Raw genomic sequence first — 20,065 nt, forward strand, 5'->3', positions numbered from 1 at the left:
TGATGTAAAAAATCAATGGGATTGGATGACATAGGACCACACTTTGTTAAATTGGCTTCAGCTGTTATAACCCCATCACTTGTAACCATCATCAACAACAGCATAACATCAGGGATATTTCCTGAGCAATGGAAACATGCAAAAATAACTCCATTATTTAAAACTGGGGATAGACAAAAGCGTGAAAACTTTAGACCAATTTCTATATTGCCAATAATTTCTAAAATAATGGAAAAACATGTGCATAAAGCATTATCTGAATTCTTCGAAGAATACAAACTCCTTTATGAATACCAATCTGGATTAGAACCAAACATTCCTGTGAAACAGCTCTACTTAGAATTGTTAATAATTGGCAAAAGTCAGTAGATGATGGTAAATTTGTCTCAGCTACATTCATTGATTTTAAAAAAGCATTTGACATGATAGATCATGATATACTCATGAAGAAACTAAGCATCTATCACTTTGATTCAAAATCTCTAAAATGGTTTGAATCATATCTCTCGGGTAGAAAACAAACTGTTGTTCTTGGCAAAGCCCGATCTGATCCTCTTAATCTCTCATATGGCATCCCACAGGGATCAGTACTTGGCCCCACTTTGTTTGCATTATATATCAATGATCTGCCACTCTATGCAAAGCATTGTGTCATGGATCTGTTTGCTGATGATGTAAGCTCCACATCTGTAGCTGATGACATATCTCTGTTAGAAAAACATGTCCAGTTAGATTTGAATGAGGTGAGTCTTTGGTGCAACCATAATAAGATGTCTCTTAACTTAAATAAAACTAAAATCATGCTTATTGGTTCTTCTAAAAAACTGACCTCGATTGCAGAAACCTCAACAGCATTGACTGTATATGTAGATCACATACCAGTGCAATGTTCCACTTCTGAAAAACTTCTTGGTGTACACATTGACCCAACACTGACATGGGCTAACCACATAAATGCCATTATTAAAAAATCTTCTTATTTATTATACATTTTTCGACAAAACAGAAAATATCTTGACCAAAAGACCAGATTAATATTCTACAGCTCTTACATATTACCTCACTTAGACTATTGCTCCACAATTTGGGGAACCTGTTCAAAACATTCTATAGGAAAACTTCAAAAAATCCAAAATCAAGCTGCAAGACTTATTACTGAAAAAAGCAAAGAAATGTCCACTGCAGAAATAATTAGCTCTCTCAAATGGCTTAAAATCAAAGAGAGAATTGACTTTAGAACCTGCCAGTTTGTCTACAAAGTCCTCAACAAACTATCTCCATCATATCTAGAAACAATGTTTCAAACAACTTCAGAAATTCACTCCTTAAATCTGAGGTCAACTCAACATAATCACCTTTATGAATTAAAACCAAGAACAGAATTTTATCGCCATAGTTTTTCATGCAGGGGAGCTAAACTGTGGAACACACTACCTTCAAAGATAAAATATTCTCAATCCCGCGCCTCATTCAAATCCAGTTATTTTAAGCACTATTCAAATAATAATCAATTTTAAGATATACCTTTGTTGTTGATTTTGTGTTTGTTAAAATAATTATGATGTATTGAGTTATCACTGACTCAAGTTTCTTAACAAATTGATTTAAATATTATTTATATATTCATAATATGTGCTATTGTTCCTCATGCTATACATATTACATGTATGTTGATGTTGTTTCTTTGAATGTATGTATGTATAATATCATGTATAGATTAGAGAGGGCCTCATGGGAGACCAGTCACCTTGTACTGAATGTGTTTACCCTCTGAAAATAAAGAATTTTATTATTATTATTATTATTATTTGATTGCGGGTAGCGATCGTATTTTGGGGGCAGTGGTGGAAGAGTTTCCGGCAGCGTTAGCTACCGGGAAACTGTTGTCTGCGGCGAAGGTTTTGTCCACGTCTTCGTATAAGACATTGGGAGCTTCCTTCCTTTCACATCCAGCGGTCGTTTCCGCTAGGGTGAAGGCAGACTGCCACTCATCTCCTAATGTCAGTGTGCCACTCACGGATTTAGAGACTTTGGAGAGGTTATCTAAACTTCTTTTTCAAGTCAATAACCATTTAGGTACGTTCCTATTTGGGTTAGATAAAGCAGTCACGGGTCTTCCGCTGATGGCTAAGGGTTGTTTGTTGGCGGCTTCTAAAGCCTCTCATCACGTCGCTCAGCTTGCTGGGCGTGTTTTTGCCAACAGTCTACTTCTGCGTCGGGATCACTACCTGGCGGGACTGAGAGCGACGGGTGTGGTTAAAACCTACTTTCGTAGTCGCTCAGTAAGGGAAACTTTACTTTTTGGGACCAATTTTAACTTGGTCATGGACCAAGAAGCGACGAAATTCGTCCCTGCTGCTCCGTCCCGAACTGCTCGTAAGCGCCAGGCGGCGTCTACTTTTAAGCCTCCACCTGTTAAGAAATCGACTTTTCTTGACAGTTATCAGGTCCCTGTGGGGTCTGATTTGGGCGTGCAGTCTGGTAATGCCCGTGGTTCATCGAAACAGGAACGTTTTCGGGGGAAGCCGGCACGTTTTCGTGGTTCCGCTCGGGGCAAGGCGCCCAGGGGTGGGAAGCGGCCGGGATGAGGGTATGTGGACAATCGACATCTGCTTACGGAGGTTCCGTTAGCAGATCTTCCTGTGGGGGGTAGATTGCGCCATTTTGTTCAAAGTTGGTGCGAACTGCCAGATCTGGACCCATGGGTTTTGGCGGTTGTCCGCAACGGATACAGAATTCCGTTTTCTTCACCCCCTCCACTGACGTCCTCCCCCCGGTTACCTGCAGTACCGCCTGTCGACAAACGAGTACTGGTGGAGAATATGGTTGTCGTGTTTCTCGACAAGAAAGCCATCCAGGAGGTGGATTTGGGCACTCCGGGATTTTTTTCCCATCTGTTCTTCGCCCAGAAGAAGAATGGCGAGTGGTGACCAATTCTAAACCTGAAGCCGCTGAATTATTTCGTTGTTATTCCATCTATGAAGATGGAGACGGTTCAGTCTGTTCGCGCTTTGCATCAGGTGGGGGAATGGGCGGCGTCCATCGATTTGAAGGACGCTTACCTGCATGTTCCAATCCATCGGGATGTTTTGGAAGTACTTGCGGTTCCTCTACGACGGCAGAGCTTACGAGTTTCAAGTTCTGCCTTTCGGATTGGCCACAAGCCCTCACGTCTTTACTCGGGTAGTAAAGGCAGTGGTGGGGTGTGTACATCTGTTGGGTATACGGATGCACAATTACCTGGACGATTGGTTAATTCCGGCGGCGTCACAGACGGCATGTCTCGTGGGCGTGGAGTTCGTGATTGACATGATTCTCCGATTGGGGTTTATTCCCAATTGGGTCAAGTCGGAATTAGTGCCAACGCAGGTTTTCACTTATCTCGGGGTGGTTTTCAACCTTGTGGAGGCGTCCGTTCTTCCGACGGATTTGCGACTTCATAATTTCAGGACATTGGCACAACGTCTTCTGGTGGAGCAAAGTGCATCAATGCGCACGCTCCATGTGTTGATAGGCCATCTCGAATCGCTGGCAGCGCTGAATGTGAGGTTCAGACAGTTCAAGAGACCGCTTCAATGGCATTTGTCCCGAGTGTGGGATGGTCTCAGCTGGGATTTGGTGATACCATTGGGGCCTTGGTTCATTCTTCCGATCCAAGAGTGTCTAGTGGACAAGTGTATGTCCCAGGCCGTTCCTTTACACCCACTTTCTCCAGAGTTGGTCCTGTTTACTGATGCTTCCCTCGAGGGGTTCGGTGCACACCTTTTGGATCAACATCTGTCAGGGGTGTGGACTGTTCAGAGAGGAGTCGTCACATCAACCTGTTGGAGATGGAAGCAGTGCGTCGCGCTTGTCTCCATTTCAGGACTGTTATTTGACATCGTCGGATTTTGTTGAGGTCGGGCAACACGTCATTTGTTGCGTACCTCAATCGGTGGGGAGGCACCAAATCCCTGTCATTGAGTCTTGCAGCTTTGGAGATTCTGGAATGGTGCGACGATTGGGGAGTGGTGTTATCGGCCAAACACATTCCTTCGTCCATGAACGTCTTGGCGGACGCTTTGAGTCGTCGTTCCCCGGTTCAGACGGAGTGGATCTTGCACCGGACGGTGGCTTATCGAGTTCTTCAGTTGTGGGGGAGTCCTCAACTCGATATGTTTGCCACTCGCCTGAACAGTCAGTTGCCAGTGTTTGTATCGCCGGTACCAGACCCACTGGCACTGGAGTACGATGCGTTGAGCATGGACTGGACGGGACTGGATTTTTACGCCTTTCCCCCTCTGGTTCTGCTTGGCAAGGTTCTGGCAAAGATCAGACAGCAACCTTGTCGTGTCACGCTCGTAGCCCCGAGTTGGGCAGCTCAAGCCTGGTTTCCTCCGCTCCTGTCACTTTTAGTGCAGGAGCCGGTGCGGTTGCCATTGATACCCGATCTGCTCAGTCAGAGACTGCGTCGGACAGAGTGACATCCGAAGCCGGAGGTTTTCCGACTTCACTCATGGCGGTTGTCGGGGTTTCCCTCCGAAACCGAGGCTTTTCTAAACGGGTTGCTGAGCTCGTCTCCTCGTCGAAGCGCCGGTCTACGGAGAGGGTCTACCAGTGTCACTGGTGCGCTTGGGTTCGTTGGGCGACTGAGAGGGACGTGGATCCCTTGTCGCCTACTGTTAATGATTTAGCTGAGTACTTTCTGGCTCTTGTCCAAGAAAGACAGCTGAAGGTTCAAACAGTGAGAAGTCACCGGTCGTCCATTTTCACTACTCTGAGGCAGTGTGGACGTCAAGATTTCTCAACGAATCTCGTGTTGCATGACTTGCTTAAGTCGTTGCAAAACACGGTTGAGAAGCCTTCCATTTTGCCTAAATGGAATGTTTTTCTGGTTCTGCATGCACTCAAAGGCAAGCCCTACGAGCCTTTGAAATTCGCCAGTCTTCGTCATTTGATGTGGAAAACTTTGTTTCTGGTCTCACTAGCGGCTTGCCATCGTATTAGTGAGATTCATGCTTTTTTGCATGATTTGGTGGATTACAATACGGACGGGTCAGTTACATTACGTACTGATCCTGTTTTCGTGGCTAAGAACCAGGTGCCAGGGGAAGAGTTTCCTCCGGCCATTATTCAGTGTTTATCTCGTACGCTTTCTGCGGATAATTCTGATAGACTTCTTTGTCCGGTGCGGGCTTTGAAATTCTATTTGGAGCGTACTAGAAATCTCCGGCAAAACACTAAGAGACTGTTTATCTCTTTCACGCGCCAACCAGGAGACATTACGAAGAATGCTTTGTCGAGATGGATTGCTGCAACCATCAAACTGGCATATGAGAAGGCGGGTGATCATGTTCTGTGGAATTTCTCCGTTCGACATCATGAGATTCGGGCGATTTCTGCTTCCCTTAATTTCCATGTTTCTTTGGACATTTTCAAGGTCATGAGTGCGGGATTTTGGAAAGGTCGACACATGTTTGACCGGTTTTATTTCCGTGATATGGCTGTTGGTCCGGACGGAACTCGGCGGATTCAGTCAGTCATTGCAGGGCAGCAACTCATTTCGGTGCGCAGGGCCACGCGTAGGGGGCGACCCTTATTTCGTCCGGTCGCTAGTGGCAGTCTTTCTGGGAGATAGTTCTCCACCTCCTGTTTGGAGAGTGGGGGGTGGATGGTTGACTATCTGGGGCAGTCGAGTGTCTTTTACCATTACTTGGTGTGTGGGTTTCCTCACCTTGTTAACTTGGTTTACTTTTAATTGGGGTTGTAGTTCTTCAATTTAAAAGTCACTTTGACATTTTATACCTCGTATGATGTGGGTTGCTTTTTCACTGTATCATTACTTGAGACGAACACTACTGGTTGAATGGGTAAGTCCTCCTTGTTTTCTTACCTCCTCCCTTTAATGTTAAATTCTCGTGCTTTAACGGTGTTATATCACGTCTGTTATAGCATTGTTGTTGTGCTAGTATGGTAAGTTGAATAAGATTATTAGAAAATTTGTTTCTAATTTTCATTATTATTCATACTTACTTAGTACTAGCACAACAACAACCGTTACCTCCCACCCGCTCCTAGAGAGGTCTTTTTTAATTCAGTCATTCCGGACTTTGAATCGATAACGAGGATATACGGTCTACCCATGCGCGGGTGTAGGTTATACATCCGGCAAGAGGAGATAATTCTGCAGTGGAGGTTATAACTCAGGGTCGTATAGCATTGTTGTTGTGCTAGTACTAGGTAAGTATGAATAATAATGAAAATTAGAAACAAATTTTCTAAAAGTAGCTGGATTTGTACGAATGTAGTCACATTGCATATGGCAGCTGTGCTAGTTGTCCACTAGAGTGTTAAATCGCTCTAAGTAGCTGGATTTGTACGAATGTAGTCACCTTGCATATGGCAGCTGTGCTAGTTGTCCACTAGAGTGTTAAATCACTCTAAGTAGCTGGATTTGTACGAATGTAGTCACCTTGCATATGGCAGCTGTGCTAGTTGTCCACTAGAGTGTTAAATCGCTCTAAGTAGCTGGATTTGTACGAATGTAGTCACATTGCATATGGCAGCTGTGCTAGTTGTCCACTAGAGTGTTAAATCGCTCTAAGTAGCTGGATTTGTACGAATGTAGTCACATTGCATATGGCAGCTGTGCTAGTTGTCCACTAGAGTGTTAAATCGCTCTAAGTAGCTGGATTTGTACGAATGTAGTCACATTGCATATGGCAGCTGTGCTAGTTGTCCACTAGAGTGTTAAATCGCTCTAAGTAGCTGGATTTGTACGAATGTAGTCACCTTGCATATGGCAGCTGTGCTAGTTGTCCACTAGAGTGTTAAATCGCTCTAAGTAGCTGGATTTGTACGAATGTAGTCACATTGCATATGGCAGCTGTGCTAGTTGTCCACTAGAGTGTTAAATCGCTCTAAGTAGCTGGATTTGTACGAATGTAGTCACATTGCATATGGCAGCTGTGCTAGTTGTCCACTAGAGTGTTAAATCGCTCTAAGTAGCTGGATTTGTACGAATGTAGTCACCTTGCATATGGCAGCTGTGCTAGTTGTCCACTAGAGTGTTAAATCGCTCTAAGTAGCTGGATTTGTACGAATGTAGTCACATTGCATATGGCAGCTGTGCTAGTTGTCCACTAGAGTGTTAAATCGCTCTAAGTAGCTGGATTTGTACGAATGTAGTCACCTTGCATATGGCAGCTGTGCTAGTTGTCCACTAGAGTGTTAAATCGCTCTAAGTAGCTGGATTTGTACGAATGTAGTCACATTGCATATGGCAGCTGTGCTAGTTGTCCACTAGAGTGTTAAATCGCTCTAAGTAGCTGGATTTGTACGAATGTAGTCACCTTGCATATGGCAGCTGTGCTAGTTGTCCACTAGAGTGTTAAATCGCTCTAAGTAGCTGGATTTGTACGAATGTAGTCACATTGCATATGGCAGCTGTGCTAGTTGTCCACTAGAGTGTTAAATCGCTCTAAGTAGCTGGATTTGTACGAATGTAGTCACCTTGCATATGGCAGCTGTGCTAGTTGTCCACTAGAGTGTTAAATCGCTCTAAGTAGCTGGATTTGTACGAATGTAGTCACATTGCATATGGCAGCTGTGCTAGTTGTCCACTAGAGTGTTAAATCGCTCTAAGTAGCTGGATTTGTACGAATGTAGTCACCTTGCATATGGCAGCTGTGCTAGTTGTCCACTAGAGTGTTAAATCGCTCTAAGTAGCTGGATTTGTACGAATGTAGTCACATTGCATATGGCAGCTGTGCTAGTTGTCCACTAGAGTGTTAAATCGCTCTAAGTAGCTGGATTTGTACGAATGTAGTCACCTTGCATATGGCAGCTGTGCTAGTTGTCCACTAGAGTGTTAAATCGCTCTAAGTAGCTGGATTTGTACGAATGTAGTCACATTGCATATGGCAGCTGTGCTAGTTGTCCACTAGAGTGTTAAATCGCTCTAAGTAGCTGGATTTGTACGAATGTAGTCACCTTGCATATGGCAGCTGTGCTAGTTGTCCACTAGAGTGTTAAATCGCTCTAAGTAGCTGGATTTGTACGAATGTAGTCACATTGCATATGGCAGCTGTGCTAGTTGTCCACTAGAGTGTTAAATCGCTCTAAGTAGCTGGATTTGTACGAATGTAGTCACATTGCATATGGCAGCTGTGCTAGTTGTCCACTAGAGTGTTAAATCGCTCTAAGTAGCTGGATTTGTACGAATGTAGTCACCTTGCATATGGCAGCTGTGCTAGTTATCCACTAGAGTGTTAAATCGCTCTAAGTAGCTGGATTTGTACGAATGTAGTCTGGATTTGTACGAATGTAGTCACTTGCATATGGCAGCTGTGCTAGTTGTCCACTAGAGTGTTAAATCGCTCTAAGTAGCTGGATTTGTACGAATGTAGTCACCTTGCATATGGCAGCTGTGCTAGTTGTCCACTAGAGTGTTAAATCGCTCTAAGTAGCTGGATTTGTACGAATGTAGTCACATTGCATATGGCAGCTGTGCTAGTTATCCACTAGAGTGTTAAATCGCTCTAAGTAGCTGGATTTGTACGAATGTAGTCACATTGCATATGGCAGCTGTGCTAGTTGTCCACTAGAGTGTTAAATCGCTCTAAGTAGCTGGATTTGTACGAATGTAGTCACATTGCATATGGCAGCTGTGCTAGTTGTCCACTAGAGTGTTAAATCGCTCTAAGTAGCTGGATTTGTACGAATGTAGTCACATTGTATATGACAGCTGTGCTAGTTGTCCACTAGAGTGTTAAATCGCTCTAAGTAGCTGGATTTGTACGAATGTAGTCACCTTGCATATGGCAGCTGTGCTAGTTGTCCACTAGAGTGTTAAATCGCTTGGCAGCTGTGCTAGTTATCCACTAGAGTGTTAAATCGCTCTAAGTAGCTGGATTTGTACGAATGTAGTCACCTTGCATATGGCAGCTGTGCTAGTTGTCCACTAGAGTGTTAAATCGCTCTAAGTAGCTGGATTTGTACGAATGTAGTCACCTTGCATATGGCAGCTGTGCTAGTTGTCCACTAGAGTGTTAAATCGCTCTAAGTAGCTGGATTTGTACGAATGTAGTCACATTGCATATGGCAGCTGTGCTAGTTGTCCACTAGAGTCACTAGAGTGTTAAATCACTCTAAGTAGCTGGATTTGTACGAATGTAGTCACATTGTATATGACAGCTGTGCTAGTTGTCCACTAGAGTCACTAGAGTGTTAAATCACTCTAAGTAGCTGGATTTGTACGAATGTAGTCACATTGTATATGACAGCTGTGCTAGTTGTCCACTAGAGTGTTAAATCACTCTAAGTAGCTGGATTTGTACGAATGTAGTCACATTGTATATGGCAGCTGTGCTAGTTGTCCACTAGAGTGTTAAATTGCTCTAAGTAGCTGGATTTGTACGAATGTAGTCACCTTGCATATGGCAGCTGTGCTAGTTGTCCACTAGAGTGTTAAATTGCTCTAAGTAGCTGGATTTGTACGAATGTAGTCACATTGCATATGGCAGCTGTGCTAGTTGTCCACTAGAGTGTTAAATCGCTCTAAGTAGCTGGATTTGTACGAATGTAGTCACATTGTATATGACAGCTGTGCTAGTTGTCCACTAGAGTCACTAGAGTGTTAAATCACTCTAAGTAGCTGGATTTGTACGAATGTAGTCACATTGTATATGACAGCTGTGCTAGTTGTCCACTAGAGTGTTAAATCACTCTAAGTAGCTGGATTTGTACGAATGTAGTCACATTGTATATGGCAGCTGTGCTAGTTGTCCACTAGAGTGTTAAATTTCTCTAAGTAGCTGGATTTGTACGAATGTAGTCACATTGCATATGGCAGCTGTGCTAGTTGTCCACTAGAGTGTTAAATCGCTCTAAGTAGCTGGATTTGTACGAATGTAGTCACATTGTATATGACAGCTGTGCTAGTTGTCCACTAGAGTCACTAGAGTGTTAAATCACTCTAAGTAGCTGGATTTGTACGAATGTAGTCACATTGTATATGACAGCTGTGCTAGTTGTCCACTAGAGTCACTAGAGTGTTAAATCACTCTAAGTAGCTGGATTTGTACGAATGTAGTCACATTGTATATGACAGCTGTGCTAGTTGTCCACTAGAGTGTTAAATCACTCTAAGTAGCTGGATTTGTACGAATGTAGTCACATTGTATATGGCAGCTGTGCTAGTTGTCCACTAGAGTGTTAAATTGCTCTAAGTAGCTGGATTTGTACGAATGTAGTCACATTGCATATGGCAGCTGTGCTAGTTGTCCACTAGAGTGTTAAATCGCTCTAAGTAGCTGGATTTGTACGAATGTAGTCACATTGTATATGACAGCTGTGCTAGTTGTCCACTAGAGTCACTAGAGTGTTAAATCACTCTAAGTAGCTGGATTTGTACGAATGTAGTCACATTGTATATGGCAGCTGTGCTAGTTGTCCACTAGAGTGTTAAATCGCTCTAAGTAGCTGGATTTGTATGAATGTAGTCACATTGTATATGACAGCTGTGCTAGTTGTCCACTAGAGTGTTAAATTACTCTATGTAGCTAGATTTGTACGAATGTAGTCACATTGTATATAACAGCTGTGCTAGTTGTCCACTAGAGTGTTAAATCGCTCTATGTAGCTAGATTTGTACGAATGTAGTCACATTGTATATGACAGCTGTGCTAGTTGTCCACTAGAGTGTTAAATTGCTCTAGGTAGCTGGATTTGTACGAATGTGGTCACATTGCATATGGCAGCTGTGCTAGTTGTCCACTAGAGTGTTAAATCGCTCTATGTAGCTAGATTTGTACGAATGTAGTCACATTGTATATGACAGCTGTGCTAGTTGTCCACTAGAGTGTTAAATTGCTCTAGGTAGCTGGATTTGTACGAATGTGGTCACATTGCATATGGCAGCTGTGCTAGTTGTCCACTAGAGTGTTAAATCACTCTATGTAGCTGGATTTGGCAGGGGACGTTACTCTCTGTGTGCATGTGCAGTTGGAATGTAAAATAGGTCTATTAGTTAAGTAACTCATGTTTTGTTATCTTATTTTTACAGCTACTCAAAGGATTAGTTGAAATACGAAAGCCACGGAATGAATTCTTCTTGAAAAGTAAGTAGTTGAAATGTAGATGTACCCGATATGTTGACTGACAATAATAATTTCACAACAATGTTATTCCATATATCGTACTATACCATGACGTTTCATTTTCTTAAATCTGACAATAATTTTAAATGTGATAATATTGGTTGGTGTACACTTTATTTGTAGTAAAACCCTTCAATATCCATACTACCTGTAAGTGCCTTAAGGCAGTAGATTTTGTTTTGCAGTGTTTAAGAAGCTGTCATCTGTGGACAACAAGAAGCTGTTGGAAGAGATTGTGCACAAACTGACGATGCCCACACATCTGATATGGGGAAAACACGACGAGGTAGTCCACCATTAACAAGCAGATAATTTATCTCGCTTTAGTGTTCACTTTCTAGCCTTTCACTGTTAACTCACATCAGTGGTTTAGTGTTAACTCACCAGTCTTTTAGTGTTAACTCTTGTAGGGTTAACTCACCAGTTTTTTAGTGTTAACTCTTTTAGTGTTAACTCATCAGTCTTTTACTGTTAACTCACCAGTGTTTTAGTGTTAACTCTTTTAGTGTTAACTCATCAGTCTTTTAGTGTTAACTCTTTTAGTGTTAACTCATCAGTCTTTTAGTGTTAACTCACCAGTCTTTTAGTGTTAACTCTTTTAGTGTTAACTCACCAGTCTTTTAGTGTTAACTCTTTTAGTGTTAACTCACCAGTCTTTTAGTGTTAACTCACCAGTCTTTTAGTGTTAACTCACCAGTCTTTTAGTGTTAACTCATCAGTCTTTTACTGTTAACTCTTTTAGTGTTAACTCACCAGTCTTTTAGTGTTAACTCATCAGTGTTTTAGTGTTAACTCTTTTAGTGTTAACTCACCAGTCTTTTGGTGTTAACTCTTTTAGTGTTAACTTTAGTGTTAACTCATCAGTCTTTTACTGTTAACTCTTGTAGGGTTAACTCACCAGTCTTTTAGTGTTAACTCTTTTAGTGTTAACTCATCAGTCTTTTAGTGTTAACTCTTTTAGTGTTAACTCACCAGTCTTTTAGTGTTAACTCTTTTAGTGTTAACTCACCAGTCTTTTAGTGTTAACTCTTTTAGTGTTAACTCACCAGTCTTTTAGTGTTAACTCACCAGTCTTTCAGTGTTAACTCACCGGTCTTTTAGTGTTAACTCATCAGTCTTTTACTGTTAACTCTTTTAGTGTTAACTCACCAGTCTTTTAGTGTTAACTCATCAGTCTTTTACTGTTAACTCTTTTAGTGTTAACTCACCAGTCTTTTGGTGTTAACTTTAGTGTTAATTCATCAGTCTTTTACTGTTAACTCTTGTAGGGTTAACTCACCAGTCTTTTAGTGTTAACTCTTTTAGTGTTAACTCATCAGTCTTTTAGTGTTAACTCTTTTAGTGTTAACTCATCAGTCTTTTAGTGTTAACTCTTTTAGTGTTAACTTACATCAGTCTTTTAGTGTTAACTCTTTTAGTGTTAACTCATCAGTCTTTTAGTGTTAACTCTTTTAGTGTTAACTTACATCAGTCTTTTAGTGTTAACTCTTTTAGTGTTAACTCATCAGTCTTTTAGTTTTAACTTACATCAGTCTTTTAGTGTTAACTCTTTTAGTTTTAACTCATCAGTCTTTTAGTGTTAACTCTTTTAGTGTTAACTCTTTTAGTGTTAACTCTTTCCAGTCTCTTAGTGTTACCTCACCAGTCTTTTAGTGTTAATTCTTTTAGTATTAACTCTCACCAGTCTTTTAGTATTAACTCTCACCAGTCTTTTAGTATTAACTCTCACCAGTCTTTTAGTGTTAACTCTTACCAGTCTTTTAATATTAACTCTTTTAGTATTAACTCTCACCGGTCTTTTAGTGTTAACTCTGACCAGTCTTTTAATATTAACTCTTACCAGTCATTTAGTATTAACTCTCACCAGTCTTTTAGTATTAACTCTCACCAGTCTTTTAGTATTAACTCTCACCAGTCTTTTAGTGGTAACTCTCACCAGTCTTTTAGATTAACTCTCGCCAGTCGTTTAGTATTAACTCTTTTTGTATTAACTCTCACCAGTCTTTTAGTGTTAACTCTTACTAGTCTTTTAGTATTAACTCTTTTAGTATTAACTCTCACCAATCTTTTAGTGTTAACTCTCACCAGTCTTTTAGTATTAACTCTCACCAGTCTTTTAGTATTAACTCTTTTACTATTAACTCTCACCGGTCTTTTAGTGTTAACTCTGACCAGTCTTTTAATATTAACTCTTACCAGTCGTTTAGTATTAACTCTCACCAGTCTTTTAGTATTAACTCTCACCAGTCTTTTAGTGTTAACTCTGACCAGTCTTTTAATATTAACTCTCATCAGTCGTTTAGTATTAACTCTTACCAGTCTTTTAATATTAACTCTTTTAGTATTAACTCTCACCAGTCTTTTAGTGTTAACTCTCACCAGTCTTTTAGTGTTAACTCTCACCAGTCTTTTAGTATTAACTCTTTTACTGTTAACTCTCACCAGTCCTTTAGTATTAACTCTCACCAGTCGTTTTAGATAGCACATTGATAATAACCATTTGCAATGTATTAGACTTTATCTGGGTGTTGTGTCACTTTGCTGGTTGCTGCATGTAGTACATATAAGTAACTGCATGGCTAGATGTTATCAAAATCTGTCTTTCATTATAATTTTCTCTTTCTGTCTCCGTCTCCGTCTGTGTTTCAGTTGGTTCATATCAGTGGTGTGGATCTTCTTAGAAATGGTTTACCAAACTGCCAACAGGTGGATGTGCTTGAACGCTGTGGTCACAACGTAGACTTGGATCGGCCTGGTGCTACTATGAAAGCGATTCTACAGTTCCGCGGAGAACTAACCACCAGGAGATTATAGTGCAGTGTCATACCCCACACAATAACAAACACTGTCTAGTGCCAACATAACTTTTATTGATTATAGTGCAGTGTCGTACCCCACACAATAATAAACAATGTCTAGTGCCAACATGACTTATTGATTATAGTGCAGTGTCGTACCCCACACAATAATAAACAATGTCTAGTGCCAACATGACTTATTGATTATAGTGCAGTGTCGTACCCCACACAATAATAAACAATGTCTAGTGCCAACATGACTTATTGATTATAGTGCAGTGTCGTACCCCACACAATAATAAACAATGTCTAGTGCCAACATGACTTATTGATTATAGTGCAGTGTTGTACCCCACACAATAATAAACAATGTCTAGTGCCAACATGACTTATTGATTATAGTGCAGTGTCGTACCCCACACAATAATAAACAATGTCTAGTGCCAACATGACTTATTGATTATAGTGCAGTGTCGTACCCCACACAATAATAAACAATGTCTAGTGCCAACATGACTTTTATTGATTATAGTGCAGTGTTGTACCCACACAATAACAAACACTGTCTAGTGCCAACATGACTTTTATTGATTATAGTGCAGTGTTGTACCCCACACAATAACAAACACTGTCTAGTGCCAACATGACTTTTATTGATTATAGTGCAGTGTTGTACCCCACACAATAACAAACACTGTCTAGTGCCAACATGACTTTTATTGATTATAGTGCAGTGTTGTACCCACACAGTAACAAACACTGTCTAGTGCCAACATGACTTTTATTGATTATAGTGCAGTGTTGTACCCCACACAGTAACAAACACTGTCTAGTGCCAACATGACTTTTATTGATTATAGTGCAGTGTTTGTACCCACACAGTAACAAACACTGTCTAGTGCCAACATGACTTTTATTGATTATAGTGCAGTGTTTGTACCCACACAGTAACAAACACTGTCTAGTGCCAACATGACTTTTATTGATTATAGTGCAGTGTTTGTACCCACACAGTAACAAACACTGTCTAGTGCCAACATGACTTTTATTGATTATAGTGCAGTGTTTGTACCCACACAGTAACAAACACTGTCTAGTGCCAACATGACTTTTATTGATTATAGTGCAGTGTTTGTACCCACACAGTAACAAACACTGTCTAGTGCCAACATGACTTTTATTGATTATAGTGCAGTGTTTGTACCCACACAGTAACAAACACTGTCTAGTGCCAACATGACTTTTATTGATTATAGTGCAGTGTTTGTAGTGCCCCACACAGTAACAAACACTGTCTAGTGCCAACATGACTTTTATTGATTATAGTGCAGTGTTTGTACCCACACAGTAACAAACACTGTCTAGTGCCAACATGACTTTTATTGATTATAGTGCAGTGTTGTACCCCACACAGTAACAAACACTGTCTAGTGCCAACATGACTTTTATTGATTATAGTGCAGTGTTGTACCCCACACAGTAACAAACACTGTCTAGTGCCAACATGACTTTTATTGATTATAGTGCAGTGTTGTACCCCACACAGTAACAAACACTGTCTAGTGCCAACATGACTTTTATTGATTATAGTGCAGTGTTGTACCCCACACAGTAACAAACACTGTCTAGTGCCAACATGACTTTTATTGATTATAGTGCAGTGTTGTACCCCACACAGTAACAAACACTGTCTAGTGCCAACATGACTTTTATTGATTATAGTGCAGTGTTGTACCCCACACAGTAACAAACACTGTCTAGTGCCAACATGACTTTTATTCATTATAGTGCAGTGTTGTACCCCACACAGTAACAAACACTGTCTAGTGCCAACATGACTTTTATTCATTATAGTGCAGTGTTGTAACAAACACTGTCTAGTGCCCACACAGTAACAAACACTGTCTAGTGCCAACATGACTTTTATTGATTATAGTGCAGTGTTGTACCCCACACAGTAACAAACACTGTCTAGTGCCAACATGACTTTTATTGATTATAGTGCAGTGTTGTACCCCACACAGTAACAAACACTGTCTAGTGCCAACATGACTTTTATTGATTATAGTGCAGTGTTGTACCCCACACAGTAACAAACACTGTCTAGTGCCAACATGACTTTTATTGATTATAGTGCAGTGTTGTACCCCACACAGTAACAAACACTGTCTAGTGCCAACATGACTTTTATTGATTATAGTGCAGTGTTGTACCCCACACAGTAACAAACACTGTCTAGTGCCAACATGACTTTTATTGATTATAGTGCAGTGTTGTACCCCACACAGTAACAAACACTGTCTAGTGCCAACATGACTTTTATTGATTATAGTGCAGTGTTGTACCCCACACAGTAACAAACACTGTCTAGTGCCAACATGACTTTTATTGATTATAGTGCAGTGTTTGTACCCACACAGTAACAAACACTGTCTAGTGCCAACATGACTTTTATTGATTATAGTGCAGTGTTGTACCCCACACAGTAACAAACACTGTCTAGTGCCAACATGACTTTTATTGATTATAGTGCAGTGTTGTACCCCACACAGTAACAAACACTGTCTAGTGCCAACATGACTTTTATTGATTATAGTGCAGTGTGTGTACTAGTGCCCACACAGTAACAAACACTGTCTAGTGCCAACATGACTTTTATTGATTATAGTGCAGTGTTGTACCCCACACAGTAACAAACACTGTCTAGTGCCAACATGACTTTTATTGATTATAGTGCAGTGTTGTACCCCACACAGTAACAAACAGTGCTGTCTAGTGCCAACATGACTAGTGCCAACATTTATTGATTATAGTGCAGTGTCGTACCCCACACAGTAACAAACACTGTCTAGTGCCAACATGACTTTTATTGATTATAGTGCAGTGTTTGTACCCACACAGTAACAAACACTGTCTAGTGCCAACATGACTTTTATTCATTATAGTGCAGTGTTGTACCCCACACAGTAACAAACACTGTCTAGTGCCAACATGACTTTTATTGATTATAGTGCAGTGTTGTACCCCACACAGTAACAAACACTGTCTAGTGCCAACATGACTTTTATTGATTATAGTGCAGTGTTTGTACCCACACAATAACAAACACTGTCTAGTGCCAACATGACTTTTATTGATTATAGTGCAGTGTTGTACCCCACACAGTAACAAACACTGTCTAGTGCCAACATGACTTTTATTGATTATAGTGCAGTGTTGTACCCCACACAGTAACAAACACTGTCTAGTGCCAACATGACTTTTATTGATTATAGTGCAGTGTTGTACCCCACACAGTAACAAACACTGTCTAGTGCCAACATGACTTTTATTGATTATAGTGCAGTGTTGTACCCCACACAGTAACAAACACTGTCTAGTGCCAACATGACTTTTATTGATTATAGTGCAGTGTCGTACCCCACACAGTACCCCACACAATAACAAACACTGTCTAGTGCCAACATGACTTTTATTGATTATAGTGCAGTGTCGTACCCCACACAATAATAAACACTGTCTAGTGCCAACATGACTTATTGATTATAGTGCAGTGTTGTACCCACACAATAACAAACACTGTCTAGTGCCAACATGACTTTTATTCATTATAGTTCAGTGTTGTATCCACACAATAACAAACACTGTCTAGTGCCAACATGACTTTTATTCATTATAGTGCAGTATTGTACCCACACAATAATAAACATAAGTTAAAATACTGTTATATTGAGTTAAACATAAGTTAAAACACTGTTATGTTGAGTTAAACATAAGTTAAAACACTGTTATATTGAGTTAAACACTGTTTTACTGACTTACACATAAGTTAAAACACTTATATTGAGTTAAACATAAGTTAAAACACTATTATATTCAGTTGAACATAAGTTAAACTGTTATACTGACTTACACATAAGTTAAAACACTTATGTTGAGTTAAACATAAGTTAAAACACTGTTATATTGAGTTAAACATAAGTTAAACACTGTTATACTGACTTACACATAAGTTAAAACACTTATATTGAGTTAAACATAAGTTAAACACTGTTATACTGACTTACACATAAGTTAAAACACTTATGTTGAGTTAAACATAAGTTAAAACACTATTATATTCAGTTGAACATAAGTTAAACACTGTTATACTGACTTACACATAAGTTAAAACACTTATATTGAGTTAAACATAAGTTAAAACACTATTATATTCAGTTGAATATAAGTTAAACACTTATACTGACTTACACATAAGAAGTTAAAGCACTGTTATATTGAGTTAAACATAAGTTAAAACACTGTTATATTCGGTTGAACATAAGTTAAACACTGTTATATTGTGCTCCTTAGTAGACCCAACTGTTCCAACTAGTGCCCCATGATTGGTATATCAAAGGTTGTGGCATGTGTTGTCTTGTCTATAAAAGATTCCTTATTGCACCCTAGTACATGTTGTCAGCTCTTTATTTGTATGTTGTAGATTGTACACCTCAGTACATGTTAACTTGTAAGCTCTTTATTTGTATGTTGTAGATCGTTCACCCCAGTACATGTTGTTGACTTTTCAACTCGTTATTTGTATGTTGTAGATCGTTCACCCCAGTACATGTTGTTGACTTGTCAACTCGTTATTTGTATGTTGTAGATCATTCACCCCAGTACATGTTGACTTGTCAACTCTTTATTTGTATGTTGTAGATCAATCACCCCAGTACATGTTGACTTATCAGCTCTTTATTTGTATATTGTAGATCGTTCACCCCAGTACATGTTGACTTGTCAGCTCTTTATTTGTATGTTGTAGATCATTCATCCCAGTACATGTTGACTTATCAGCTCTTTATTTGTATGTTGTAGATCGTTCACCCCAGTATATGTTGACTTATCAGCTCTTTATTTGTATGTTGTAGATCATTCACCCCAGTACATGTTGTTGACTTGTCAACTCTTTATTTGTATGTTGTAGATAATCACCCCAGTACATGTTGACTTATCAGCTCTTTATTTGTATGTTGTAGATAATCACCCCTGTACATGTTAACTTGTCAGCTCTTTATTTGTATGTTGTAGATCATTCACCCCAGTACATGTTGTTGACTTGTCAGCTCTTTATTTATATGTTGTAGATCATTCACCCCAGTACATGTTAACTTGTCAGCTCTTTATTTGTATGTTGTAGATCGTTCACCCCAGTACATGTTGACTTATCAGCTCTTTATTTGTATGTTGTAGATCATTCACCCCAGTACATGTTGTTGACTTGTCAGCTCTTTATTTATATGTTGTAGATCATTCACCCCAGTACATGTTGTTGACTTGTCAACTCTTTATTTGTATGTTGTAGATAATCACCCCAGTATATGTTGACTTGTCAGCTCTTTATTTGTATGTTGTAGATCATTCACCCCAGTACATGTTGAGTTATCAGCTCTTTATTTGTATGTTGTAGATCATTCACCCCAGTACATGTTGTTGACTTGTCAACTCTTTATTTGTATGTTGTAGATAATCACCCCAGTACATGTTGACTTATCAGCTCTTTATTTGTATGTTGTAGATCATTCACCCCAGTACATGTTGACTTGTCAGCTCTTTATTTGTATGTTGTAGATCGTTCACCCCAGTACATGTTGACTTGTCAGCTCTTTATTTGTATGTTGTAGATCGTTCACCCCAGTACATGTTGACTTATCAGCTCTTTATTTGTATGTTGTAGATCGTTCACCCCAGTACATGTTGACTTGTCAGCTCTTTATTTGTATGTTGTAGATCGTTCATCCCAGTACATGTTGACTTATCAGCTCTTTATTTGTATGTTGTAGATCGTTCACCCCAGTATATGTTGACTTATCAGCTCTTTATTTGTATGTTGTAGATCATTCACCCCAGTACATGTTGTTGACTTGTCAACTCTTTATTTGTATGTTGTAGATAATCACCCCAGTACATGTTGACTTGTCAGCTCTTTATTTGTATGTTGTAGATCATTCACCCCAGTACATGTTAACTTGTCAGCTCTTTATTTGTATGTTGTAGATCATTCACCCCAGTACATGTTGACTTATCAGCTCTTTATTTGTATGTTGTAGATCATTCACCCCAGTACATGTTGTTGACTTGTCAGCT

At 39.9% G+C, this 20,065-nt stretch overlaps 1 protein-coding gene across 8 annotated transcripts in view; it reads left to right on the forward strand.

The window, feature by feature from the left end:
- The window catches only part of LOC121369414 (monoacylglycerol lipase ABHD6-like), a 50,253-nt gene that overhangs the window by 25,830 nt on the left and 4,358 nt on the right, over nt 1-20,065 (forward strand). For 7 of the 8 annotated variants that reach the window (XM_041494512.1, XM_041494508.1, XM_041494510.1 and 4 more), the window contains exons 7-8: nt 11,045-11,099; nt 11,324-11,424. In XM_041494512.1, the coding sequence (XP_041350446.1) occupies nt 11,045-11,099; nt 11,324-11,424 (156 nt within the window). Of the gene's footprint in view, nt 1-11,044; nt 11,100-11,323; nt 11,425-13,787; nt 14,442-20,065 lie in introns of those variants that run through there. The other variant, XM_041494513.1, reaches the window with a different exon arrangement.

This window comes from Gigantopelta aegis, chromosome 3, assembly GCF_016097555.1.
Source record: "Gigantopelta aegis isolate Gae_Host chromosome 3, Gae_host_genome, whole genome shotgun sequence".
In the NCBI taxonomy this organism is placed as follows: domain Eukaryota; kingdom Metazoa; phylum Mollusca; class Gastropoda; order Neomphalida; family Peltospiridae; genus Gigantopelta; species Gigantopelta aegis.